The following is a 27,135-nucleotide window of genomic DNA, read 5'->3' on the forward strand; positions in this document are numbered from 1 at the left end:
CACCTAGTATGTGCCAGGCTCTGTTCTGGGCAACATGATCTGCTCCTTTGGGGCATGTAATAGAGCTTGACTGGTAAAACGTCCATCAGTGGTCCCCGCTTGCTAGGGCACAGTGGAGAGAGGAGAGAGCCAATGTCCACCATCACGTGTTACTTTTTCACTCTCTAGTCACTGTGAACAGCCTCGACAGAGCTCCAGCATCTCCTCTAGGGACCAGAGCCACCACCTTCCTTCCCTAACCTTGCTCAGACCATAAAAGGGCACTTAATTTAAGCAAAAAGAAAAAAAAAAAAGTAATTATCTCCCCATCCTTCTCTTTCTATCAGACATACAAATTGCTAAGACAGAGAACAAGCAGTTCTAATAATAACCACTTTATGAGAAAGTATCAGCGAGCTTAGCTGGACTTTTGAAGCCATCTTCAATGTCTCTCTAAATTTTGCTTTCCTATTCCTAGTTGTCTTGCCTCATTAATTAGCTACATGTAAAAAAAAAAAAAACCCTCTAAGTGATGTCTGTGAATAAGTAAAATTTGAACCACATATTTGCATGATGATTTAGAGTGTTAAAAGCTCTCAAACACCCACTATGTTGAATGATCTCATGATATAACAAAAAACATTTTCCACCTAAGGAAACACTTTCAGAGAGGTTAAATCATGACGGGGTCATAAGTAGAAAGAACTCAAATCTCATGGCTCCTTTGTGCCATCCTGTTTTCCCCAGGCTGGAATCGTGTCAATCCTTGTGGATCAGCCACACTCAGCACTGTGGGAGGAGCAGGAGGCAGGAGGGAAGATGGGCCCATTGCTGAGTGTCACAGGGGACTTCATAACGTGGCTAGGACTGGGGAGGGGAGGGATGCCCGTGCGCAATGTGTATGTATATGACAACAGGCAGTAGAGACCTCAGGAACAGAAGCTTAATAAAGACTGGGGGAAGAAAGCATTTTGAAGAAACAGGGATAAGTTAGAAGGGATGGCTAACAGGCTTTTTCTGTTTAGTAAAATACAACCAAGTTCTCCCTTATATACCTTTCTTAGGAAGAGATTTTTGAAAGGACTGAAATACTGTATCTCAAAAGGTAACAAATCACGTTAATGTGTCTAGGTTCACTTGGTGCAGAGTGATACTCAATAAATATTTACTGCCTGAACAAATGAATTCAAATTATTGAATTCAAGAGGACACTATTAGAATGGGTAGATTTGGGCTACAAGTATTTCCGTTCATTTTATTCTGTGGCACTAATAAGATATATAAGCTGTTTGCTCATATATTAAAATTCCCCAAATTACTATCGGTGACCTCTGGTCTCTCCTGCCTGCCTTTTAGAATTTTCTTGTCTTTTGGGCTGTCATGTTCAGCGTGCCCTCCTCTGACTGTCACTGGATTCAAACTGGGGCTCTGTCACAAATCAGATGATCCTGAACAGGTCACCTAACTTTGGTAAACCTCACTGCCCTAATTTGTAAAATCCATAACAGAAACTACCCTACTTGACTCAAAAAAATTATTATGACCCTCATGTCAAACATGTAGACGATATGTAGAAAAATGCTTAGCAAAAAAAGGGACATAAGTGAGAACAGTGACTCTTCTGTTCACAACCTGTGGCTTCTCACTAATGTGGCTGAAAACTCCTTGAAAGTAAATAAATTCTGAGGTTCTAAGGAGCACTCTTAAAAGTAATGCCTCGTGCATTCTTGTTGGGACATTTTATATGGCAACTTAGAACCATTTTTGGTTTTTGTTTTTTTTTTTCCTTTCTTGCCTCCTGACATGTGAATTACCCCCAACCTCACTCTCTGATTAAATACATTATGATCAATGCAATGACATATTATGCAGCCACATCCTATTCTGCAGCAGGCTCTCCAGGAATGGACATGAAATGATGAGCACAATCTTTTAAGTGGGAGAATAAACATATTGTAAAATGATCTATGTGAGACAGTACAATCTCATTTTGTGTAATAAGAATAGACAATAGCTTTTTTCTACCCCACTCCCATTATAGGGTGAATTGGGTCCAAGAATTCCATTCATGTAAATTGCAGGGCCATGGTTGCAAGGTTGATGGAATGGCTGGGGCAGGGCTGTCGTAGCTGGCTGGCCAGTGTCAGGAGCCAGTCCTTCCTGGTCCTGGTTAGTTAGACGCCACCTGGTGGCAGTTGTCCATTCTTACTTTAACATAGTATCAATGGGGACAATTCTGGGTCATCTGGCTGGTTGCAACTTCCAGGATAGTGACAGCAATGCATGGATTCTTCAGGTTAGCAAGCACCATTTCAGTAGCCTGGTCTGGAGAAATGAGGCGAGGTTGAGAATCCTGGGGATTGGAGGCTTTTCTTGCAAAACTCTTACTTCCTGAGATAGGGTTGCTTTCTGTTTACTTGCCTTGTTTCTCCTTCCTCCTCATGTGCTCCTCTTGTAGAAGATAACTTTTCACATTTGTGAGTGGGGGCTGACAAAGAACAAGGGCCATTTGACAATCACATTATATCTAAATTCATATCATTCCTGGGTTTTGTTGTATATATTTATTCACATACACAAAAGCACATTTGTATATCTGTGGCAAATGACTAAAAGGAAATATTACCTAACAATAGTGGGGGTTTTTTTGTAGAGAATGAGGTGGAAGAAAGAAGGAAAAATGGTGAGAATGGGAAAAGTTCGCCTTTTTTTACTGATATACTTCTGTACTGTTTGAAAATTTTTAATAAAAGACATATATATAAAAATTTTAATAAGACATATATCAGTGGCTATATATATAATTTACTGAAAGCCAATTCACCCTCAATTAACATGGTGACCAATTCTCATAATTATTGAGAATTTTGTGGATATTTGAGAGTGGCTTACCTACAGCCATTGTTTCAGCCTTTTCACTGTGGGTTTTGTTCATCTAGTATGACTGAGTATCAATTTCACGTTTCGTATTTCGGATGCCCAGCATTTCTTAAATGCTTGAGGCCTCTGTGGGAATGGATGGGCTTCCTTTCAAATGCAATTTACTGTGTTCTTATTTGACTGTTAGTAATTAGCAAAATGGTATGTTGCCTTTCTACAAATTTATCTATAGTTAATTTGGACTCTCAAAATCCATAGCTTATAGGAGCAGATAAATTTGCATGTTCTGGGCCAGACCTACGGATCTGTAAACATCAGCAGAAATGCAGTACTTTCTTCCTCTCAAAAGACAGATATATCTTTATAATAGTTTAGGAAATAGTAACTAGTATATGAAATAGGAAGCTAAGAAGTTGTTCCTACATTACCTAGATACAGCTCAAATTTTTGCTAGTTTTTTTACTCTGCATCATCTTACCTTTTACTCATAAATTTTTTTCTTTTTTACATAGAACCTAGAAGAGAAAGGCATTGTCCAAGATGACAAAGAGGTGATCTTGAGCACAGAGGAGGAGAGTTTCTTTATTCAAGTGCACGATGTTTCTCCAGAGCAACCTCGAACAGTCATCAAAGCGCCCCGAGTCAGCACTGCACAGGATGTCATTCAGCAGGTAAAAGCCTCTCCCTCACCTCAGTTCTTTCCTCAGTATAAGTTACTGGGATAAATCAGAAGTCTGTGCATTGACAGTTCATCTTATGAATGAAGTTCTAGAACAATGGGGCCCTGAAAAGGTAGAGTATGCCTCTTGAGGCTGGAAAATATTAGTTCATTCCTTCAACAGATACTTAGCTAGTACCTAAAATGAGACTGGATCTCTATGAAACACTAATAATAATGGATTTAAGAAGTGGCTCTGCAGAGTGGCCATTTCATTGTCCCAGAAATGCCTGAGCCAATGTCTGATAATTATCCCTCAAGCATCCTACAGAGGACAAGCAGGAGGCCTACTTTGACATTTTCCCCTCCTCTAGGTCATGCTTCTCTGTTTACATGGTTCCAGAGAGCTATGTTTACTGCCTTGGTAGGCTTACAGGATTTGCATTCATTAAACACCTTTTTGGGAAGTGACAGAGAATAATGGTTAAGAACATAGACCTCAGATCAAGTTGCTCTAGGTTCAAATCCCAGCTCTACTTCTTACAAACACTAAGGTCTTGAGCAAGATCTCAGATCTGTGCCTTAATTATAGTGGTGTGCTGGTAAACTAGATCTTTAAGAAAAAAGAAATCCCTGATTTGTTTCTATTGTGTAAATACTCCTCCCACATCTGATTTCACTAACCCGTTCCAGTTGGCTACGGCACCCCACTATGTGGTAAGCTGCCACATAGATAACATGGAGATAGTATAATATAGTACTTAACTCACAAGGTTGTTGTGAAGATTAAGTAAATATATGAGGCATTTAGTACAATGCTAGCACATGGTAAACACAATCTAAGTGCTATTTACTATTCTTATTGTGTGATAACTTGGTTAATATTAGCTTCCTTAATCGACTTAGAAATCCAAAGGGCCCAGACTTATGTTTCTTTTGCTTATCTTTGTCTCCCCAAAGTACAGCACAGTATCTGGGACATAACAGGCCCTAATCAAACATTTGACAAATGAATAAATGCATAAGTGAAAGATATTTTTGTACCAAATGAGAAGGGAGATCAAGTGACTTCTAAAATTCCTTCAACATCCAAGACTTTATGACAAAGAGGAGCCTAGTGGGACAGAGAGGTTACTGAGGGGCAAGATTCTGTTCCTCACTGGCTGTGTGCCTTTCGTGTCCATGAGCTTTGGTGTGTGCAGAAAATCCGGCTCAAGTCGTTATTCTTTTCCTTATTATCTGGGTATACTCTGGAATCTGCATAACCTCTGTAAGCTTAAGCTTCCTCATTGAAAATGGGGCTAATAATACCTAAATCATGGACTGCTGGGAAGCTTAATGAGGTAAGGTGGGAAAGTATAAGTCACAACTACACAAACATCAAATGAGGAACTGGACATGATCTGAAGATCCCCTTCATCTCCCAAAGTTTGTGCTATGTTTCTATGTGAGAGCTCCATTTAGAATGAATATCAATGTTGGAGACACTGTCTATTCATTTGATCGTAACTTATCTTTCAGACCTTGTGCAAAGCCAAATATTCCTATAGCATCTTGAGCAACCCCAACCCGAGTGACTATGTGCTTTTGGAAGAGGTGGTGAAAGACACTACCAACAAGAAGTCTTCTGCCCCAAAGTCCTCTCAGAGGGTCCTTTTGGATCAGGAGTGTGTGTTTCAAGCCCAAAGCAAATGGAAAGGTGCAGGAAAATTCATCCTTAAGCTAAAGGAGCAGGTGCAGGTAATACTTAGAGTTATTTTGCTCTCTTCATAAATTATTTGATATTAGTAATCACATCATAATCAGATTTGGGAGCTAGTGAAAGCTCGGAGAGAGTTTTGAGTCAAGGAATGGGGCTGGGAGAAAACTGTTTGGGTTTTTTTTCACTGTGTGAAAAGAGATGTGCACCCCCACCCCTGCCCCCCAAGGTGAAGCAGTCCTGAGATGGGAAATCCTTAGCCCTTCTTTCCAAAGCTCTATTTACTACAGAAAGACAAGGAAAGAGCTCTTTCTGACAGTGTCATGTGATTGAGGACCTTAAGTTTAACTTGATACCAATGGAACGTTCTTTTCCCCCTACAGGCATCCCGAGAAGACAAAAAAAAAGGCATTTCTTTTGCAAGTGAACTCAAGAAGCTCACCAAGTCAACTAAACAGCCCCGAGGACTCACATCGCCTTCGCAGCTCTTGGCCTCAGAAAGTGTCCAAAATAAGGAGGAGAAACCTGTGGGTGGCTTGTCCTCCAGTGACACAATGGATTATCGACAGTGACCAAGGGCAGCATGTTTTACCCAGGTATGCAAAGTCGTTGCACCATTCTGAAACACGGCTCAACTTAAACTACTTTTGAAGGCAAAAGTTAGTACTTTTATATTTTCCAAGAGGAGTGTGTACCCCAAAGCCAGGTAGGAATGGTAGCTTAAAACAGGAAAAGGGCTCTGAAGATATATGTAAGTTGAGCTTTTACAATTTTAGACCTCCTTATTTTGCAGATAACTAAGCAAAGGCCCCAAAAGGCAAACACCTTGCCCAAAGTACCACAACAGCCTTATATCATCAGACATAGACCTGTCTTCATTATTAATTATTAATAAGTCACATGTACATTCTTTAAGGGCTTCGTGGATCATTCAGCTTTCACTCCTTTGGATTTCTAGTTTTATGTTGTCTAATTTAGGTTTGATTTAGCCTTAACAACTTCATCTCCTTTGCCTCAATTAAAAAAATAAAAATCTGGCATCAAGGATGTGATAGTTGAAAGAAAACAAAGTAACAGAACAACATCCATCTTGAAAATGCAGTAAATCGAGGGCTTCAGTTGCCAGCCCACAGCTTGGTATTTACATACAGAGTAAATTTTATTCTATCTTAAAGCAAATTATTTATATGGAACCTATAAAAGCATGTCCAAACATAAGTTTCTTTTCACTTAGTTTCTTAATGAACCTAAGGGATCATTAAAGACCACTTTTTACCTATCCTGTTGCAGTTCTAAGATTTTGAATTCACATGAGACCAGCAGCATAGTGAAGGCACTGCTGCTTGTATTACAGAGCTTTGCCATCTATTTTTATCACAATCAGGAATTTTTCATATAAAATTGCAAAACTGAAGCAGCTCACTGATACCTCTTGACAGAGCCAAATTTGATTTATAACAACCCAAAACAAGCCAAATACATTGAGCCCATGTTTCTACATTTAAGGAGCAGCTCCTAAAATAATTGGTGCCCCATACTATGCTTGCAAAACTCTTTCAAAATAACAGGCAAGGCCAGATACAGATACAGAAAACAATCCCCTCCAAAATATCTGTATATCCATCTAACACAAGAGATCCTGTATACAAAGACTCAAGAGAAAGAAATCTCACTACAAGAGCAACAGTGCACATCACATAGCATCAGGTAATAGTATGGGAGATTAGTGAAGCTCTGAGGAGGTTCAGCACCCTTTTTCTGTTGAATACATCTGGTATATCAATTTTTAAAGTGTGAGACTTGGTTTCTTTTCTGCCCCAGTGTTGCTAAGAAAATCAGTGCCTCTTCCAAAAACCAAGTGAGTCCTATGACTAAGCACCAATGTTGAGCGTCTCCACCTTTGAGAAAATGACTCACCATGGTAGTGGATCTGTGAGCAAACCATTAAGAACAGTGATCAGAATTTAAAATATTATTTTCCATATCTACAACTTAATATCAAATAAATCATAGGTGTGATGTTATACACACTTCTATATTATAACTTCTATAATGACAGAGTGAAATTACACTAAGGCTGGTAAATTGGTCATATGCTACTCTATGCATAAAGAGCCCTCTGTGTACTGTAAGGTTACATTAAGCACATCAGAATACAACTCCACTAGAAATTGGAATTAAAAATAATATGTATGCTATGATGAAGCTGGGCACAGTGGCTCATGCCTGTAATCCTACATTCTGGGAGGCCAAGGTGGGAGGATCGCTTGAGGTCAAGGAGTTCCAGACCAGCCTGAGCAAGACGAGACCACCATCTCTACTAAAAATAGAAAAAATTACCTAGACAACTAAAAATAGAAACAAAAAATTAGCCAGGTGTGCTTGTGAGCACCTGTAGTCCCAGCTACTCAGAAGGCTGAGGCAGGAGGATCGCTTGAGCCCAGGAGTTTGAGGTTGCTGTGAGCTAGGCTGATGCCACGGCACTCTAGCCCAGGCAACAGAGCGAGACTCTGCCTCAAATAATAATGATAATAAGGCCGGGCGTGGTGGCGCACGCCTGTAATCCTAGCACTCTGGGAGGCCGAGGCGGGTGGATAGCTCAAGGTCAGGAGTTCGAGACCAGCCTGAGCAAGAGCGAGACCCCGTCTCTACTAAAAATAGAAAATTATATGGACAACTAAAAATATATATATAGAAAAATTAGCCGGGCATAGTGACGCATGCCTGTAGTCCCAGCTACTCGGGAGGCTGAGGCAGGAGGATTGCTTGAGCCCAGGAGTTTGAGGTTGCTGTGAGCTAGGCTGACGCCACGGCACTCACTCTAGCCTGGGCAACAAAGTGAGACTCTGTCTCAAAAAAAAAAAAAAAATAATAATGATAATAATATGTATGCTATAACGAACATTACTAATGGCTTATGTTTTAGGAGAATGGGGGAGGGTGACACTGATGTATATGATTGCCTTTTGAGTCCATTTCCCTGTAGCAAGCAGACATTTACAATCATTCAGTTGACTTCACATTGCTTAACGTTGGGAAAGCTCATCTTTAAAAACTGCCACTGGTGTATCTATGGGAATTTACATCCCATGTTATGACCTCCTTTACAATGTGTTTCCAAGAAAGAGCACTTGTATTTTTTTTTTTTTTAAAGGCGGGGGGCCTTTCTGTATATACTCATAAGAAAATAAATTTTAAGTATTTTCGCTACTTTTCTGAGTAGCATATTTTATGTTATTTGTTATAAAATGATCATTTCTAAAGTTCCAATAACTTAAGAATTTCTAAATAAGTAAATATTCATCTTACTCTTATCTGAATAGATACATATTTAATTGAAGGAATTCCACCTTTTCTTAAAGTCAAATGATTTGAATGTGATTAAAAAAAAAAAACAAAAACAAAAAACTTTCCAAAGAATCTAGTGTTCCAGGGCAGAAATAGTCTAATGTTCTACCTCCCAGGAACACTATGTTCTAACATTGTGAGTTCAAAGCAAACAGTCTCTTCTCCAAACTTAGCCACCAGAGCTATAGGTTTCTGTTGGTTGAACCCTTGCTATACTATAAATGTTTCTGTTTCTTCATTTTCAATATACTAATAAGCCTATGTGTACAACATTACAGGTGAAGATCTTTCAGCAAGAAGTTAAGGTCAAGAGTGAACATGGTGGAAACAAATGTAACGTACTTATTTTCATTAGACTTTAAACTGGAAACTGATGATTTTGGAACTGAAGTCCTCTTCACATGTGAGGTCCATGCTGAGGACAAGCAAAATGGCACAGGGCTAATAGCTACCAACCAATTGATGAATGAAGCAAAGAAGCCCAGGGCATTGACATTTTACAAGTGTCAGCAGTTGGAAAAACTATCCTAAGCTTGTAATAATGGATTTAGAATAAGGGTCACACTTTTTGCCTGTAATTTGTTGCAACTAAACTCTGCCGTTGTAGTGCAAAGCAGCCATAGATAATACGTACATGAGTGAATGTGGCTGTATTCCAAAAAAACTTTATTTATAGACACAAATTAGAATTTCATATAATTTTCACATTACAAATATTCTTTTGATTTTTTTAATCATTTAAAAATGTAAAAATTGTTCTAAGTTCAAGGGCCATACAAAAATAGGTAGCAAGCTAGATTTGGCCCAAGGGCCATAATTTGTCAACCTGACTTAGAAAACTGGGAACAAGAGGCACAGAGGTCTGAAAACAAGAAAGCTAGTTTAGCCATATATTTTATGGCTGAGAATTGGAAACTTGGGCATTATAAATGTGAATATGTCCCATAAGATTCATTAAAAGCAATTCAATTTAGTTCCTATATTGTGTACCATAGTCCACTCTTCTTTAGGATTTCTTTTTACATACAGAAATATGTTTTTTAAAAAGGTTATTGGTTATATATTCACAGATTATTCCATTTTTGGTTTTCACAAAATGAATTTAGAATGATGTATAATTTAGGCCGGGCGCGGTGGCTCACGCCTGTAATCCTAGCACTCTGGGAGGCCGAGGCGGGTGGATCGCTCGAGGTCAGGAGTTCGAGACCAGCCTGAGCAAGAGCGAGACCCCGTCTCTACTAAAAATAGAAAGACATTATATGGACAACTAAAAATCTATATAGAAAAAAATTAGCCGGGCATAGTGGCGCATGCCTGTAGTCCCAGCTACTCGGGAGGCTGAGGCAGTAGGATCGCTTAAGCCGAGGAGTCTGAGGTTGCTGTGAGCTAAGCTGACGCCACGGCACTCACTCTAGCCTGGGCAACAAAGTGAGACTCTGTCTCAACAAAAAAAAAAAAAAAAAAAAAAAAGAATGATGTATAATTTAATATCTACTGAGTTGTGGTGTCTTAAGAAACCTAACCATTTTTTAAAAGCAAAAGTAGATTGAGTTGGTGTTTAAGGTAAATTTATTTATTTTGCAAGGTTTGAACTGACACTGTACTTATCTATTTATTATACATAGCTTTCTTGATATTGCTATGGATTAGAGGCATTAGTAGTTCTATTTGAAGACAAACTTCTAAAAGGAAAATGTGTGCTCTCAACATCTGAAACGGACTAGACTTTCATGTACAATAGCTTCATCTTCATTTCTGATTAACTGAAGAGCTAATCACAAATGAAATGATCCCAGTCATATTTGTCATTTAATGTAAATTATTTTTAAAACCTTGCTGTACAACACTATCAACTAAGTGTAAAGGATTCTTCTTACTCTTGGTATAAAGCAAATTATGGCTTTAAAAGTAAAATATGTATTCCTCTAAAGTAAAATCCAAACTTTATCTTCCATTTGTTTCATTAAATTTTAAGACATTTTTCTTCGAATTATAAAACATACTAAGAATCCTAACCTTTGCTTTGAGAAGTCTTTTTTTACTGGTTATAAAAATGAATAATACACTCCCCATGTCTTTTGCATATTTTAAAAACAGAAGTGTTAAAAATACACCCCAGCTCTCATGTCATTGAAAGTTCTGAGTCAAAGCCTTAATACTGGAAGGACTACCACTTTCTTGTTAACAGAATTCAAGCTATACCAGTTTGATGCAATTTGTACAGTATTACAGGTTTCCTTTTAAATCAGTCTCTAACAAATGCACAATGTTGCCCCATTTTTAAAAATATTTTGGAAACACTTTATCAATCCCCTATAAACTAAGAGGCCAAATGGTTTGGCTTACCATGTGTTGAAAACTGAGTTACTGATCTAACTGGCTAGAGCCAAAACTGTGCAGAGTAATGAGATGAAAAGCAAGACTGGTCTCTCTAGGTTTATCATTTGGCTTTGACCCTTTCTAAACTCTGCCCCACCTGACTCCCGTGGCCTTTAACATAGTTGATTTGGCTACAGCACAAATCTGAAAATTACTCTGAGACTGAATGTGAGACTAGGTTATTTAGCAAATGAGAAAACCCAGCCTGTTGCCTACGTTGCATCCCAACGTGGGCGTGTATCACATTTTGAGGTAAAAGTACATAATTTATTATATTTGTGCCTTTCAGATTTTTAGGAAGGACACATTGCTTAAAAATGTAAAGGGCCTACTCTATTTCTATATTACAAATGACCAGCACAACCTGATGTTTGCTGAAAATTTTAATTTAAAGCTTATCTGAAGTATACAGCTGTATTAGTATACAAAATGAAAGAAATTACCCAAAATAGCCACTAGGGTTATACCTACCCACTACCATTTCATACTATTTAGGCTACAAGAAATCTGGGTAGCAAACTCTTACCAGTAAAGTTGATATGGAAAAGAATTTAAATATGCAAGCTGAGTTTATTATAATAATTTAAGAAGCATTACTAGGGTAGGCCTGGTGGCTCACACCTGTAATCCTAGCACTCTGGGAGGCCAAGGCAGGAGGATCACTTGAGGTCAGGAGTTCAAGACCAGCCTGAACAAAATCGAGACCCCTGTCTCTACAAAAATCAGAGAAATTAGCCCGGCATGGTGACACATGGCCTATAGTCCCAGCTACTTGGGAGGCTGAGGCAGGAGGATCACTTGAGCCCAGGAGTTTGAGGTTGCAGCAGTGAGTTACGATGACTACTGCACTCTAGCTGGGACGACAGAGCAAGTCTATCTCAAAAAAAAAAAAAAAAAAGAAAGGAGCATGAATTCTGTCACTCTTAGGTGGTGCTTTTAAAAAAATCTATTTGGCTAGAAAGAATGAGTGTAAGAATCAAATGTGATATGTGATGCTGGAAGTAATGGAGATTAACTTCTTTTCAGTCACCTGTTCATCTGGAATTGGTTGTTTTGCAAAATAATGTAAGATTCTTAAGGGTGTTAAGGGAATTAGGGATAGCTAGAGATAAATCTGTAGGAGTAACAATACCATCTGGGCAGATAGCATTTACTCTGTTGAAGTAAAGCCTCTTTTCATGTCATCCTTACCAAGTAAAAGTTATTTACAAATTCTCCAGTTGGGAGTAAATCTGGAGTCTAGACTCAAAAGCTGAGTACGAGTGGCTTGTTTTTAATCCAGTTTGCTTTCATAAAGGCCTTCCATCTCAATGGCTCTGGAGACGCTGGAGGCTCATTAATGAATGAGGGCCCCCCCCTACTGGTTTCCCTTTTTAAACTACTTCTTCCCCTTCCTCTCTTCTCTCCCCTTCCAATATCTCTATAGACCTCTCCTCCTCTGCCCAGAAACCCACAGGCCTTATTTAATTCTGAAAAATAATCAGGCCAGCTCACTAGTCCATTAAGATTGAATTAACTCACAAAGTTCCACAACTATGCTTCCATGCCAATAAAGAAGAGTAGGATTTTACTGCCTGGTATCTTTGGTCTTATATTGGCAGAGTAAGAGGCAGCCTCCAGGGAAAGTGCTCCCAAGGTAGCAGTTTGACACCTTTTCAGTTGCTTCTCTCAAATCAGCAGTGAGGCCAGCAAAGGCGAATACCTGAGCCCCCCCAAAACATTAGAAAAGGGAGATTGCCTCTTACACAAAGTCCAGACTTTGGTCAACATTTCCATGATCTATTGTTAATAATTTATGTGTTCTCTGCATCTCTATGTATCAACTTCCTAAAAGCAATTCTTGGCTGATGGCTAAGGATTTTGACATACGAATACCTGAAATAAATAAGTTATGCTTGAATTACATACTGAACCTCCATGATTACCAAGCTATTCTTTTATATCTCTTAGATTCTAAACAAACTAAGCACATGCCTGCCACCAAGCAGTCCTCCGAAACTTTCCCTACTTCAGATGAATTAGGACTCTATAAACTTTTGAAACAACTCATTCTGACACTGAATTGGGTAATGTTGCATTTTTTAAAAGTGTTGTATGAATGATTTATGAAAGATTACGGGAAGACTGAGGCTATGTCTTACACCCATTATTACCCCACGTCACGTTTAAGTGCCTAGCATAGTGCTAAGTACACAGTAGGTGCTCAATATTTGTCTAACTAAAAAAAAAAAATTACAGCTCTAGCTTAGTATAGCCTCAGTGTGTGTGTTTCTGAGTGATTACTAATGACTATAACATTTAGTTCTGAAAATGAAATTCATCAATATAAGATTATATAAATTAATGCACAAATATATTTCATCCTCAAATTCACATAGGATATTCAGATACTAGATGAGTAATTTTATGGTCCTACTGCGATTCTCTATTTTAACAAGAAAGTTAAAGCATAACACAGGCATGCAACAGCGGATCAATTTCTATTTTTAAACTGACTTTTCACCTTAACTACAGTCTCTGCTACCAAACTGAGGTACAAATGTATTTGTATATGTTTGGAAAATAAACGATTTATGACAAGTATTGGTCACTTGTGCTCTGATGGGGACAGACCCTTTGGTTATCCACACAAATATTAATAACATTCCTAGATTGTTTTATATCTAAAAGGTGAGTTAAAAGTAAATATTAAATGTCAAATCATACCTTTCCCATTAAACAATCAAGCTGAGAAAGTCTGACCTCAGAAACACTTTTAAGAATGTGTAGAATGTGGGGGGAGAATATGCTAAAAAGACAGACATGTACTGTTAAGCAGATATCCCCCCACTCTGCTGGAATGGTAAAGGAATTTTCTATTTTCATTTGCTTCATCAGAAAAAAGAGCTCTAAGCTCCAGGCCAAAATAATTGGCTTCTATGGCTTTGAAGCAATAAGAGATCTAGTTCGGACTATTGTGTATTTTTTTTAAAAATTCCCTCATCACAAAAATAGGAAGCAGAGAAAACAGCTGTTTTATTTAACTATTCACAGTAGAGAATATTTATAAACTGGTCACTGAAACATGCATTTCGTAGGCCATTCCTAGAATATCAGAATAGCTGTTACATAAAATACTGCTTTATAATTATAAAAAAAGCATATTTTACCTGTTGAGGGCAGAGGGGAGCCCCTCACTGGGTACCCATCCTTTGTCCCTGGAACAGAATGGTAAAGTCTTGGACTTGGTTCTTCTGCCCTGGAGCAATTCTTCCCCCATCACCCTTCAGGGCATGTGAGAAAATGCAAAGAACTTCAAATAGACTCAATCACTTTCAAACTTTCTTTGAAAGTAGCCATAATAAATACTCATTCCTTTTTAAAAAGGCCTAATTAGCTTACTTCTTGAGGTGTATCAGCAAGAGCCAATAAACCTGAGTCCAATTTCAAGCTATTTTTTTTCCTCAAAAATCTTCATAAAAATATATTCACTCAAATTTAAAATGTTTCTTATTTCCATCTGTAGTGTTGGAATAAAAATAATATCTATTTAGTTTTAAAGAGTATCTAGTTATAAGGAGAAGGTAAATGGTAAAAAGTATTCTCATGGTCTTGATTTTTCTGTGTTCTGTGCCCTAATTTTAATATAGCAGCTGCATTTCAGTAAGATCCAGTCCAAAGATTTTGGTTTTCAAACTATAACTTAATATGTACATGAAGTTTTAAAAAGTCAGCATCTTAATGAAAGAAATTTCCAAATACTGGGGGTGAAATGGCTTTCAATCTCCTTAACAAAATGACATTTTCAGAATTAGGGCAGAACCCTGTGCCATACAAAGGGTAATTCTTCCTTCCCTTCCTCATCATTCTTAAGAAGTTTTCCTTGTATGAAAAGAAAAGGTCCTGAGTTAACAACTCATCTTTATGTGAATCTGCACACACACACATATATACAAGAAATTCCACTGACTCTTCATTCTTCTACTGTAGTGATGTTTCCAAATATTTGGTAAAATCCAGGAGCGACTGAGTAACAACCTCATTGCAATGTCTGTTGATTAGTTGATTTAAATCTTCATTCAAAAATGAATCCCCTTGTAACACTTTACTCTGGAAAAATATTAAAGTACAAGTTAAAAGTTACGTATGCCATAAGCAAAAGCCGAGCTGTGAGCAAAGCTGAAAATGGCAATAGCTGACACCAACACATGAAACATAATGACAGATGCTTGGTCAGATCTTGGACATGTCCTATATTGAATGAACAGTCTCATGACCATTTCTGAAGATTCCAACCTCATGCATCCATCCTACCATCAACTCCTAAACATGAAAAAAAAATCTACCTATAAAACAATAAAGCAAAAGCTGGAATTAGAGTTACTGAGACATATTAATTTAGTTTTTATTTCATCAAAAATGAAAACTATCACAAACCTTCATTTTGGAGTTTGAAGATTCAACAGGAGGATTGAATGTCATTGCTGCCATGCTATAGGCCTCAAAAAGTTCAGCAGCAGATCTATAATCAAAAATGTAAAAAAAAAAAAAATGTAAAGATACCGCCAAACCTGTGCAACTGAAAAAAAATTAGATCACACCCAGAGAATGACTAATTTTTCTAAATCCATATATCAAGGTATAACATAGTCCTGCATTTGAAACTAAGCAACCCACGCACTTAAAAGAAATCCTAAATTCCCATGTAATGTCAACATTATCCAAAAAAATCCACCTCAGAGACATCTGGTATACATTTAGAAATATAGGCAAGGAGCACAGAGAGAAAGCGAAGCCGAAGACCTCCAATTCAGTGTGATCAAATCCTCAACCACAGTTATGTGAATTACATGCAATTAAGTCTAACTTAGTCATGGCAGCCAAAGGAGCATGGAGTGACCCTTCATGGACTTCAAACAGAGCTCAACCCTTTAGCTCTTGGCCTGGATGAAAAACAAGCAGAGGCCATTCAGAACAGAATACACATCTGTATCTCTGGCATGTAAACGAATCCTTAACAATTTGGGGTTAATTCACATTCTCCTGAGGAGATGGGCAAGTGCCTACAAAGGTTGCAATTAGGCTCACATCCCAAGCTCCATTCTTCAGAAGGTCACTATGAGTCTCCTTTCTCAAGCCATTGGGATAAACCCATTCCTCATCTTTCTCCAGAAAAGGAAACATCTGGCATAAAAGAGGCAAATGTTCAAGACGGCTAAGGGAAATATGCTGGAAACTGATTGTTAAAAAGAAGAGTGACAAAGAACTGTTTTCTTCTTTTTCCCCCCTTTTCAAAAAGAAGGGCCGGGTAAGGATGGGGGATAGGTGGGAAGTTAGAGGGAAGGAAAAGGTAAGTGGCCATTTTATTACTTAATAACACCAGAAGTTATTTCTATCCTACCCAGAAGGAAAGGGTTTATGGAAAACTGTAACATTCATGCCTCATGTAGAGGGGCAGTAGCTGACCTACTGCCTTTAAAAATACAGGCCACTGTTACCAAATCTCCCAGCATTTCAAGAGAAGCTGGAAATAAATTTTAGGTGAATTCTTCCAATATTTAAAAGACAGCAACTAATTCAATTTTTATTCAAACTCTCAAGAGGCCAGAAAATCAGCCTGACCTACAGGTCACTTATTTATGATCTCTGAATTAAAGAAACCAGTGGGCTTGCAAAGGGAAAAATCTACAGCAAAACGTTAATTCTGAGTGGTGAGTACATTGCAAGGAGGTATGGTCTGAACGTGTCCCCTCCCAAACTTACATGTTGAAACGCAACAGGCCCATGTGATGGTATTAAGAGGTGAGGACTTTACGAGGTGATTAGGACATGAGGGCTCCTCTCCTCCCTCCAGAATGGGATTAAGGCCTTTGGCCCTGTTCTGCCTGTCCCTTCTGCCATGTGTTTCTCCCCTCTGTAAGATGCAGCAACAAGGTGCCATCTTGGAAGCAGAGAGCAGTCCCCACCAGTCAACTAAACCTACTGGTACCTTGATTTTGGACTTTCCAGCCTCCAAAACTGTAAGAAAGTAAATTTCTGTTCTTTATAAATTATCCAGTCTCTGGCATTTTTTATAGCAGCATAAACGGACTAAGACACCATGGTATCTTTCATACCATTTTCTCTTCTTTTCTGTACAATTGAAGTATTTCCTAACTGACTTTATGTGAAAAAAGATAATTAGTGTTTTTTTAACTTTTCTGTACTTGTGAGAATTTTCAAAATAAAAAGTTCAGTTAGCTGGGCATGTTGACACCTGCAAGTTCAAGGCTATAGTGAGCTATGATCACACACCACTGCACTGCAGCCCAGGCAACACGGTGAGACCCTGTCTCTGCTGAAGTACCCATCCAAGTTTCCTGTAGGTCAGGAGGTACTCCTGCAAGGGCGAACCTGCTGCCCCTCTGGGTGGCAGTGTTCCAAAGCACCTCTTTTCTTCTGTCTCCTCATTTTCTCCCTTTCTTGCCCTAACAGGATCATTCAAAAAAAAAAAAAAACACACAAAGAAAAAAAAAAGAGGAAGCAAGGAAGCTCACTTTGGTTGTCTTGTGGTTTGTCTTCACATAAAGCAAATATGATGATATCTTATTAATTGTTGAACCTGGGTAATCGTGGGGATTCACTATACTATTCTTTCTACTTTTTTAGATGTATCAAACTTTTCATGATCTAAAGAAATGTTTTAGGTGATTATCAAAACTAATAAAATCACAGCCAGCATGTTTTCTTTTTAAAACAATTCAGGAATATGAAGTGAGATCAAATCCAGATACCCAACTGACACTTCACATTTTGTGATATATTACTTTATAAAACAGACTCTCATAGTAATGGCTATCAGTTGAATTCTGTAGTTTCAGAATAAGGGAATACTACACACTACCTTCGGCTCAACTCCGGTTTGAGTGCTTCAGAGCCTTCAGAAGGTGCTCCAGCGATCAGGTGAGATGCAAATCTCTGCACTACGGGATGATAATGTCTCTGAAGAAGAAACAAGTCAACCATATTTTGCACAGATCAGTACTTCACAAAACACTAACTACAGCAAAGATTTTAACAAAATTAAACCATTTAAAAAAAAAAAAATATATATATATATATATGTACAGTATATGTAATTCATTAGAAGCACATACCTACAAAAATAATATTATCTTTGTTCACAGGATTGAAACACAAATCTGATGACGAAGTTATTAGTGACATAGCTTAATCTTGCTTTTATAGTATAAAAAGAAAAGCAATTTCTATTTCAGAGTGAAAAAAGTTAGTGTACAACAGGTTACCTGACACTTGTATTTTTTATACATCTCACTCTAATGCTGTCCATAATGTAGGATCACTATATAGATGAAACCATCTTGAAACTGGGCCTACTGAAGTATCCTTGGATAGGACTCAATACAAACGTACCTGATAACAAATCCTCTTCTATTCTGAATAGTGTTAAGGAAAGATTTCAATGAATCTTCCACAAAATGTCATTTTCTGCTTCCTTAGAAAAATGTACCTCAATAGCTTAAAGAATAGTAAAAGCAAAGTAAAATATAGCATATTAAAACAGGAATTCTAAAAAAGGCAGCCACAGAACAAAATATGTAACATAATTAAGTACTCTGGCAATAATAACTATTAACGGAAAAACTGAAGAAAGAAAAACAAAACAAAACAAAACAAACCAAACACACACACACACCACCACTCACATACCAAACCAACCAACTAAGCCAGGACTCCTCTTACCCGCAGGGCATGCAATTCCCACAGTGCCGTATTCTGAGCATTACAGTACTCGGGCTCATCCAGCTCAGGGAGGAAAACCCCACTTCCCTGAGATTCATTGTCAAGTAACAAATCTGTTTTGGGGAAAGTCTGCAAAAATGTCACATAAAAAGAAGGATTAATTAAATTAACATTGTTAATTTAAAGGATCTTACTGGTCCTGTGCTTGTGTTTGCATTTAAATTTATGGTTGTATTAAGAGCTATAACATCTTTACATCTAGTTTTAATAAAAAACAATTTAAATGTATATCACACAAAAGCAAGAATTACAAATGAATGTTTTATCTTGGCTTGCTTTGAATAGAATGTATTTTATCCTGCAAAAGAAAATGAGAGTATTCTTTTTACCCTGCAGTCCCACTTTTAAGGAATCTTTCTTACAGAAACAGTTATATACATGTATAAAGATATTCACTATAGCATCATTTGTAATAGCAAAAAAAGAAGTAACCTATATCCATCAAGAAAAACAGAACCATAAAAGCCAGACTGCCTAGACTGGAATGGGACATGGTGTGGTACCATGTCCTTTCTGGATCTCAGTTTTCCCATCTGTAAAATGGAAACACTAATAGTAGCTACCTCAGAATCATAAAAATTAAGTGAGTTAATTTTTACAAAGCATTTCTAACAGTGGCAGGGACATAGTTAGAACTATATAAGTATTTGTTAAAGAACCAAATAAACGTGACAGTCATTACAGAGGTAAAGTAATGATATTTGCAGTGACACAAAAATGTGTCTACCACAATTAAGTGCTAAAAAAAAAAGCTATAGAGTGATAAAGTACAGCACAATCCACTTTCCATTAAAAAAGGTTGTCTTGTTTGTGGGTGTGTGTAGTGTATGTGTTTATACATAAATTTTTAAAAATTCATCTGGATGGATACCCACCAAATAGTAAATGGATACCCACCTAATGGCACCCTAGGGGAATGTCAATAGCTATAGAATGCTTTCCCTTTCATAATTTTATGTACTTCTTTTGTCACCTGATTTTGTTACAAGTGTGAATTACTTTTGTAATTAAAATGATAATGTAAAATGGGAAAAAAGACAGAGATGAAACAAAAAAATCACTGCACTATAAGAACTTAGCTCTATTCATCTGTATCACTACTCACATGCATTAATATTCTGGTAGTTGCCAAAATGCCAATGCTTGAATTTGGAAGAACATGAAGAGCAAGGGTACAAAGGCGCTTGATGAAGGCGAGGGCTCGCTGCTGAGAAACTTGCTTTCGGCGCTTAGTCAGCATAACATCAAGGCACTGGAGTACCGTCTCAACACCTTCATTGGTAGCACCTAAAACAGCAGACATATTCTTCAAGGCTGTTCTCATTACTTTTTTATTATGCAACTTCACTTAACTCCAGAAAAACCCAAGATGAACTGCTGTGCTGTCCCAAACCATTTCCCTAACCAGTAAGGTAATGCTGTAATGCTAAGGAGATGCAGTGGGCTATATTTACCGCATCTCCGCTCAATTCCAAAAGTTCTCTCTCTCCAAGTCTTACATAACATCAAATACAGATGCATGGCATGTTATGTACCAGAGCCTATTTCTCATTTGTCATTGACTACAATTCTGGTCATAACACATTCTTAGAAGATAAATAAATATTAAGGAAACATTATTTAAACATACATACCTGCATGTAACTTGAACAGTGTTTTGTAGAGATGTGTATAGAATTTCATTGGATCAATATTCAGAACATCACCTTTGAAATAACAACAAACACCAATTAGGTACGTTATACCTTCAAAGCTAAAGCAAACAAAATTTCATTAAAAAAATATCTTATTACCTTGTCCAGAAAGTATATGAAAAGCAGTCTGGACACAGTGAAGACTTTCTTGATAGCTTAGGTCCTTTAAAAAATATATATATATATTAAGAATGATAATTACTATTTATATCTTTAAAGAAGGAATTCATTAATAGAGTTTACTTACTCCAGACTCAATGAGAGTATGAAGAACTACTAGTAAATCATCAAAAAACTCCACATTTATAAGGTGAGCAAACCTAAAATCAAATAAAACTGAGTTAACAGATAACCTAAAAGCAGAAATAAAGCAGGTAAAAATTAAGCTTGACTTTAGAACTATACTTTTAATATTCTTTATTTCAAATGTTAGCTATGATGGAGATAATGGCAACTATCGATACTTTTCATTAATTCAGGTTGGCCTTTTTGACAATTCAGACACTGCTAGACACTCTACTCAGTATATATATATAAGGCACTAAACAGACTAAAAATACTTAAAAAATACTTTTGCCCCGAGAAAGAAGTTGCTAAGAGCCAACAACTTCCTGAGGAAAGTTTATTATGTGTCCAGCACCACTCTAAATCATAAAAGAAACAGCAGCATCAGCTTCTAAGAAAACAGGTGGTGGAGCTGGGTGCACAGTGGCTCACGCCTATAATCTTAGCACTCTGGGAGGCGGAGGAGGGAGGATCACTGGAGCCAGAAGTTCAAGACCAGCCTGGGCAACAAAGCAAGAGACCCTGTCTCTATGAAAAAAATTTTTAAAACTTAGCTAGGCATGGTGGCATGAGACTATAGTCCTAGCTACTCTAGAGGCCGAAGTGGAAGGACTGCTTAAGCCCAGGAGTTCAAGGAAGAAAAAAAAAAAAAAAAGAAAAAGAAAACAGGTGGTAGAGTGTTGGGAAGAGAGAAAGGAGGAAAGATTCTGCAATTTATAAGAATATGGACCCTATGACAGCTTTAAATATGAAATGGAAAGAATACTGGACCTAGTATCTAGCTCAGACTCTGCTATTAATTACCTATGTGATACTAGGTAAATGTCACTTGACTGTCCTGGACCTCTATTTCTGGAAATAACTAAGACCACCAAATAGGGTTAAAGAGAAAGAATCATCTGAGCTACCAAATGTGAGAGTACTCTGTATACTATATTAGGCATTGAAATAAGTCAGGATATCTCTTCAATATTAGTGAAGAATCTTGGGCCCTCTGTAAATCTTAGAACAAGACCCTAGAAGTGATACATTCCACGAGTATTAGTACAACTTCTTGGAGAAGGAATTTGGCAGTATTTATCAAAATTTAAAATTAACATATCCTTTGATCGGGCAATACATGCACATAAGTACACGAAGATATATAAGCATTTCCAGTGCAACACAAGGGACTGACCAAATAAAGTATTACATATCCATAAAATGGAGTATTATGAACTTTAAACAAATTAAGTAATCTATATATGCTAACATGGAAAGATACCCAAAGTAACTGTTTACCAAAAAAAAGCAAGTTACAGGACGCTATACACAGCATAATTCCACTTGTGTGAAAGGCAGGCAGACAGACCTGCATACATATACGGGAGGGGGAACTTGTAATTTTAAATTTTATATTCTTCCGCATTACTTGAACTTTTAAAATGAGCATGCATTGTTAAAAAAACATTTTTAAATAAAGGAATTGGTCATTAAAAAAACACACAGCAGGTCATATGCAGTCTAGGAATAATCCCTTTTCTGACCAGCCTCTCTTTGAAGATTTTCAATTTCAAGGACATTATCGTATGAGGAAATGCATCCCACTGCCAAATAGCTCCAGTCATTAGAAAGTACTTTCTTACAGTGAACAGAACTTGCCTTTTGTTTATCTTCCAGCCACTAGTCTTATTTCTAACTCTATTTCTAAAGTCGTACTGTCTAACAATAGTAGTCACTAGCCACATGTGGCTATTAGGCACTTAAAATGTAGCTAAGCCAAATTGAAATGCGCTCTAAGTGTTAAATATACATCAGTTTTCAAAGACATGTTATGGAAAAAAAGAATGCTAAATATCTCATTAATGCTTAATAGTGCTTATATGTTAAAATAATTTAGATAAATCAAATTTGATAAAATACATCAAAATTAAATTTTACCTATTTCTTTTTACCTTTTTAATGTGGCTAACAGAAAATTTGAAATTGCATACATAGTTCATATTATATTTCTATCGGATAGCAATGTTCTACAGCTGCGGTCCCCAACCCCTAGGCCACAGCCTGACACTGGCCTGTTAGGAAACAGGCTGTGCATCACCACCTGAGCTCTGTACCATCCTCCTCACCACCCACAATACCCCAAACCCCAAACCCCCAGTCCGTGGAAAAGCTGTCTTCCATGAAACCAGTCCCTGGTGCCACAAATGTTGGGGACCGCTGTTCTACAGGATACTACCCCAAATAATTGTGAAAGCTATCATGGCAACAATTATTCTGGCTAACATCCATGACAAGGTCATCAGTGTTGATAGGATATACAAAAAGAGCTATCTTAGCAGGAACAGATTACACAGAACTAGAGAAATGATGTGCAGCTAGATTAAAATAGATTTAAGAGTCATTTGGATGACCCACCCCCTCAAACTTTAACAGCTGGGTGCAGTGGCTCACGCCTGTAAGTCCAATACTTTGGAAGGCCATGGCGGAAAGATCACTTGAGGCCAGGAGTTCAAGATCAAACTATAATGATGGATAACTTACTACACAGTGCAACAGGAACAAAGAACAAGAGATGAACCTTGGAGACACCCAGAATTTGGTAAGCAGAAGGAAGCAGTTAGTAAAGGAGATTTTAAAAATAAAAGGTCTGAGATGAGAAAACCAAAAAAACCAATTGTTATTAACAGTTTCAAGGGAAGACTGGTGACAAATAAAAAATGAATGAGAACTAAGGACAATGGGTCATGATTAGTGAACCCTATTTATTGTTTCACGGCCTTTTGACTAAGATCAAGTGAACCCTATTTAAAATTCATGGTTACTTTGGTCTTATCTATTTGGGAAGAACCTAAAAGGTTTCAACCTACACAGCCCTTACTTGGCAAGACCTTCTAGAACTGCTGGCAGGAGAGGTGACCTCTGGGCCTTCTTCAATATTCTGAAGTAGGTTACAAACACAATATTCAGAGTCTCTGTGTGCTGGCAGAGGAAATAGACAAAATGACTTTAGGATAAGCTAGAATGCTTTCTTCTGAGTTAGCATAACTATGACTTCCAAAGTTTAACCTTCTTTTATCCCTTTCCACCCCTCCTCACAGTTCAATCTATGGAACTTTAATAAAATAGAATAAAGATACACAACTGTGATTTCATAAAACTAGCACTGATCACATTATGGCTTCTTGCACATCACAAAGATCACATATCAAAACCTCACAAATAAACCAAAATTATATAAGTTGAAACAATACATTTATAGTTAAAATCATTTAAAAAACATTTTAAAAGCATAACAGAATGTGAAACTACCCACAAGTTTAAGTTTTTTCTCAGTACTCTCTGAAGCTTCTGCCTCCCGAAGCTCTCGTTCTAGTTTCTCTTCTGCTTTCTTCCACTGAAAGAAAAAAAAAAATCTAATAAGAGTACATACCACTGAGTGAAAAAAGCAGAGGCAGAATATGTAAATATTATAAAACACATACAATTGTATGTGTTTTATAATACACATATTGTCTATGAATGCAAATAAGCAAAAGTAGAAAAACATAGATAAAAAGTATACACAAACCTAATTAATGATGGTGGCTGCCTCCTTGGGAAGAAGACAGAAGAATGAGATGGAGAGAGAAACAATGGGGATTCTTACTCTCTCACCAATGGTTTCCTTCTTTTCAAGGATAAAGTAAATCTATCAATATTTGCTCATCATGAATGGTAGATATGTGGGATATATTATTGTTTTCTGTAATTTCAATTGAAATTTTTCTTTTCAATTTTTTTTTTTTTTTTTTTGAGATAGAGTCTCAGACGCTCTATTGCCCAGGCTGGAATGCAGAGCGTCCTCATAGCTCACTGTAATCTCAAAGTGGGCTGGGCTCAAGCAATCCTCCTGCCACATCCTGTAGCTGGGACTACAGGTGTACGCCACTATGCCCAGCTGAGTTTTCTATTTTTTGTAGAGATGGCGTCTCACTCTGTTCTTAGGCTGGTCTCAAACTCCTGGCCTCAAGTGATCCTCCTGCTTCAGCCTCCCAAAGTGCTGGGATTATAGATGTGAGCCACTGTGCCGGGCCATCAATCAAAATTTTTCAAAAAAGAATAAACAAAAGAACATGCTGAGCCCCCAAATAATTCCTAGTGTTAAATCACCTATAACATGGAAGTCAATCATCAATACTTCCTAATCACATTTACATACAATGCATAAAACCAGATACTATACAGAAATTCAATAAAATAACCATTTTCCCCCCATATCCTAATGCTGTAAGAGGAGCAAACAATGGTTGCTAAGCTACCTGAGCCACCGGGGACTGACTGAAGAATAGTTTCCTTCTCTCATGAGAAGCTGTTAAAGGCTGCCATGTTCTTAATGGGTCTTTGTTTTCCCACCACAGCTGTATACTTGCTGTTCCTAACAGATATCCAACTTATATTAGGATAGTATAAATAATTAAAATATTTAACTTTATTTGTTTACAATTATTAAGTCTATTTTGATACTTCTCTCATGTTTTCAAAATTTATTATACCCGTTCAAAGATGAATACCCCCCGGCCGGGCGCGGTGGCTCACGCCTGTAATCCTAGCACTCTGGGAGGCCGAGGCGGGTGGATCGCTCGAGGTCAGGAGTTCGAGACCAGCCTGAGCAAGAGCGAGACCCCGTCTCTACTAAAAATAGAAAGACATTATATGAACAACTAAAAATCTATATAGAAAAAATTAGCCGGGCATAGTGGCACATGCCTGTAGTCCCAGCTACTCGGGAGGCTGAGGCAGTAGGATCGCTTAAGCCGAGGAGTCTGAGGTTGCTGTGAGCTAAGCTGACGCCACGGCACTCACCCTAGCCTGGGCAACAAAGTGAGACTCTGTCTCAACAAAAAAAAAAAAAAAAAAAAAAAGATGAATACCCCTGGAAATTTTTTTTTCTTTTGTTTTTACAAGCAACTTGATAACTCCAATAAATTGTTTAGAAGTGTTTTAAGAAGTGATAATAAGAATAAAAATGATGGCAGTGGTACTAACGACTAATGTTTATAAAGCACACTCAGTGTTATGAACTCTAGGCGCTTTACATACATCATCTTGTTTAAACTGCACAATGACCCTGTAGGGCAGGGTAGGTCCTATTATTAGTCCCATTTCTTTAAAAAAAAAAAAAAAAAAAAAAACAAGAAGAATGTTTCCAAAGTCTCAGTAAATAAACAAGGGTCTGGAATTTCAACCCAGGTTTAAAATATAAACCGATAAAGAAACATGAGTCAATTAACAGAAACTCACTTTGCTGCCAAATTCACATGAATGCATCTTTCTGTTAAGGAAGGAAATCTGTGTATCACAATTCTAAACTGATCTAAAAGGCCAGCCTGTCAAAAATATCTTTCCTCTCTTTGCCAATAATTATCAGTCCCAACTGATTTAAGAAAACATTTCTTTGCAGTTAACTGGGAAAAGTAAAATTCTCTAAATATGAGATTTTGAAATTTTTATATTTATGATGTAACTATATTTACCTGTGCCTATACTATGATTTTAATCTAAGATTAAATGAAACAAACAGAATATTTAAATGCAACAAAAAAAATAAGCCAAACCTTTCTCTGCATTCTTGATAGAGTTTTTCTCTTTTCCTTGAAAGTCATGAACTTTTTTGGCTTATTAATGTCCTCCGTGTCTTTTTTCACTTCTACTTCCTTGATTCTTAGGCACAAAAATGTTTTTAACATCTAACATTTAAAAAAATAAAAACGAATACACATTTTAATATTTATACTACCCTCAAATACTTTACATAGAAAAGTAAGCACTTAACAATGTTATTTTCTTCATTCATACAAAAAAACTTTGAAACATCTTTTATTCACATTTTATGCAAAGTTCTATTATCTTTTTGCTAATCATATTCAGTAACTTGCATCTATGAAAGAACACTAGTAAGTACACAAAAGGACATTATTAAATACTAGCTAAATATATAAAACTTTATTTGCAGTTTAATGAGTATAAAGGAAGAGAGAACACATCACTTGGTATTGGTGGATAGGATTAGGAAGTGTAAACAGACCAGAAAAAGGTCTGGACCACAACCAAACCTGCTTCAGTTTTGCAGTTAACAGAACTAATCTTCATCCTTTTCTCCCAATGAAAAAATAACATGAAGACTAGTGTTAGTAATCTGAACACAACTTATTTTCCTATAAGCCAATGGTTCCCCAACTTTAGCAAGCATCAGAATCACCTGGAAGGCCTGTTAAACTACAAATTGCCGGGTCCCACCTCCGGGGTAGGTCTGAAGTGAAGCCCCAGACATTTGTATTTCTAATTCCCAGCTGATGTTGATCCAGGGACCAAAATAACAACCACTGCCTTAAGCCCTTCAAAAATTCAGAAACTATTATATAATTTGAAAATTGGCATTTTGTGTGTTACAGCAACCAGTCTCATATTTA

At 37.3% G+C, this 27,135-nt stretch overlaps 2 protein-coding genes across 2 annotated transcripts in view; one reads left to right on the forward strand and one right to left on the reverse strand.

Annotated features, from left to right (window-relative positions):
- The window catches only part of PLCE1 (phospholipase C epsilon 1), a 252,787-nt gene extending 243,577 nt beyond the window's left edge, over positions 1–9,210 (forward strand). The window contains exons 29-32 of the mRNA XM_069460026.1: positions 3,372–3,530; positions 5,039–5,257; positions 5,600–5,812; positions 8,843–9,210. Of these exons, the coding sequence (XP_069316127.1) occupies positions 3,372–3,530; positions 5,039–5,257; positions 5,600–5,788 (567 nt within the window). The 3' untranslated portion in view covers positions 5,789–5,812; positions 8,843–9,210. The remainder of the gene's footprint in view (positions 1–3,371; positions 3,531–5,038; positions 5,258–5,599; positions 5,813–8,842) is intronic.
- Positions 9,211–13,934: 4,724 nt separating this feature from the next.
- The window catches only part of NOC3L (NOC3 like DNA replication regulator), a 29,575-nt gene continuing 16,374 nt past the window's right edge, over positions 13,935–27,135 (reverse strand). The window contains exons 11-21 of the mRNA XM_069460233.1: positions 26,281–26,412; positions 24,000–24,080; positions 23,565–23,665; positions 20,667–20,739; positions 20,519–20,582; positions 20,360–20,431; positions 19,831–20,012; positions 18,666–18,794; positions 17,806–17,903; positions 15,360–15,444; positions 13,935–15,032 (exon numbers count right to left, since the gene is read on the reverse strand). Of these exons, the coding sequence (XP_069316334.1) occupies positions 14,904–15,032; positions 15,360–15,444; positions 17,806–17,903; positions 18,666–18,794; positions 19,831–20,012; positions 20,360–20,431; positions 20,519–20,582; positions 20,667–20,739; positions 23,565–23,665; positions 24,000–24,080; positions 26,281–26,412 (1,146 nt within the window). The 3' untranslated portion in view covers positions 13,935–14,903. The remainder of the gene's footprint in view (positions 15,033–15,359; positions 15,445–17,805; positions 17,904–18,665; positions 18,795–19,830; positions 20,013–20,359; positions 20,432–20,518; positions 20,583–20,666; positions 20,740–23,564; positions 23,666–23,999; positions 24,081–26,280; positions 26,413–27,135) is intronic.

Source organism: Eulemur rufifrons, chromosome 28, assembly GCF_041146395.1.
Source record: "Eulemur rufifrons isolate Redbay chromosome 28, OSU_ERuf_1, whole genome shotgun sequence".
Taxonomy (NCBI): Eukaryota; Metazoa; Chordata; class Mammalia; order Primates; family Lemuridae; genus Eulemur; species Eulemur rufifrons.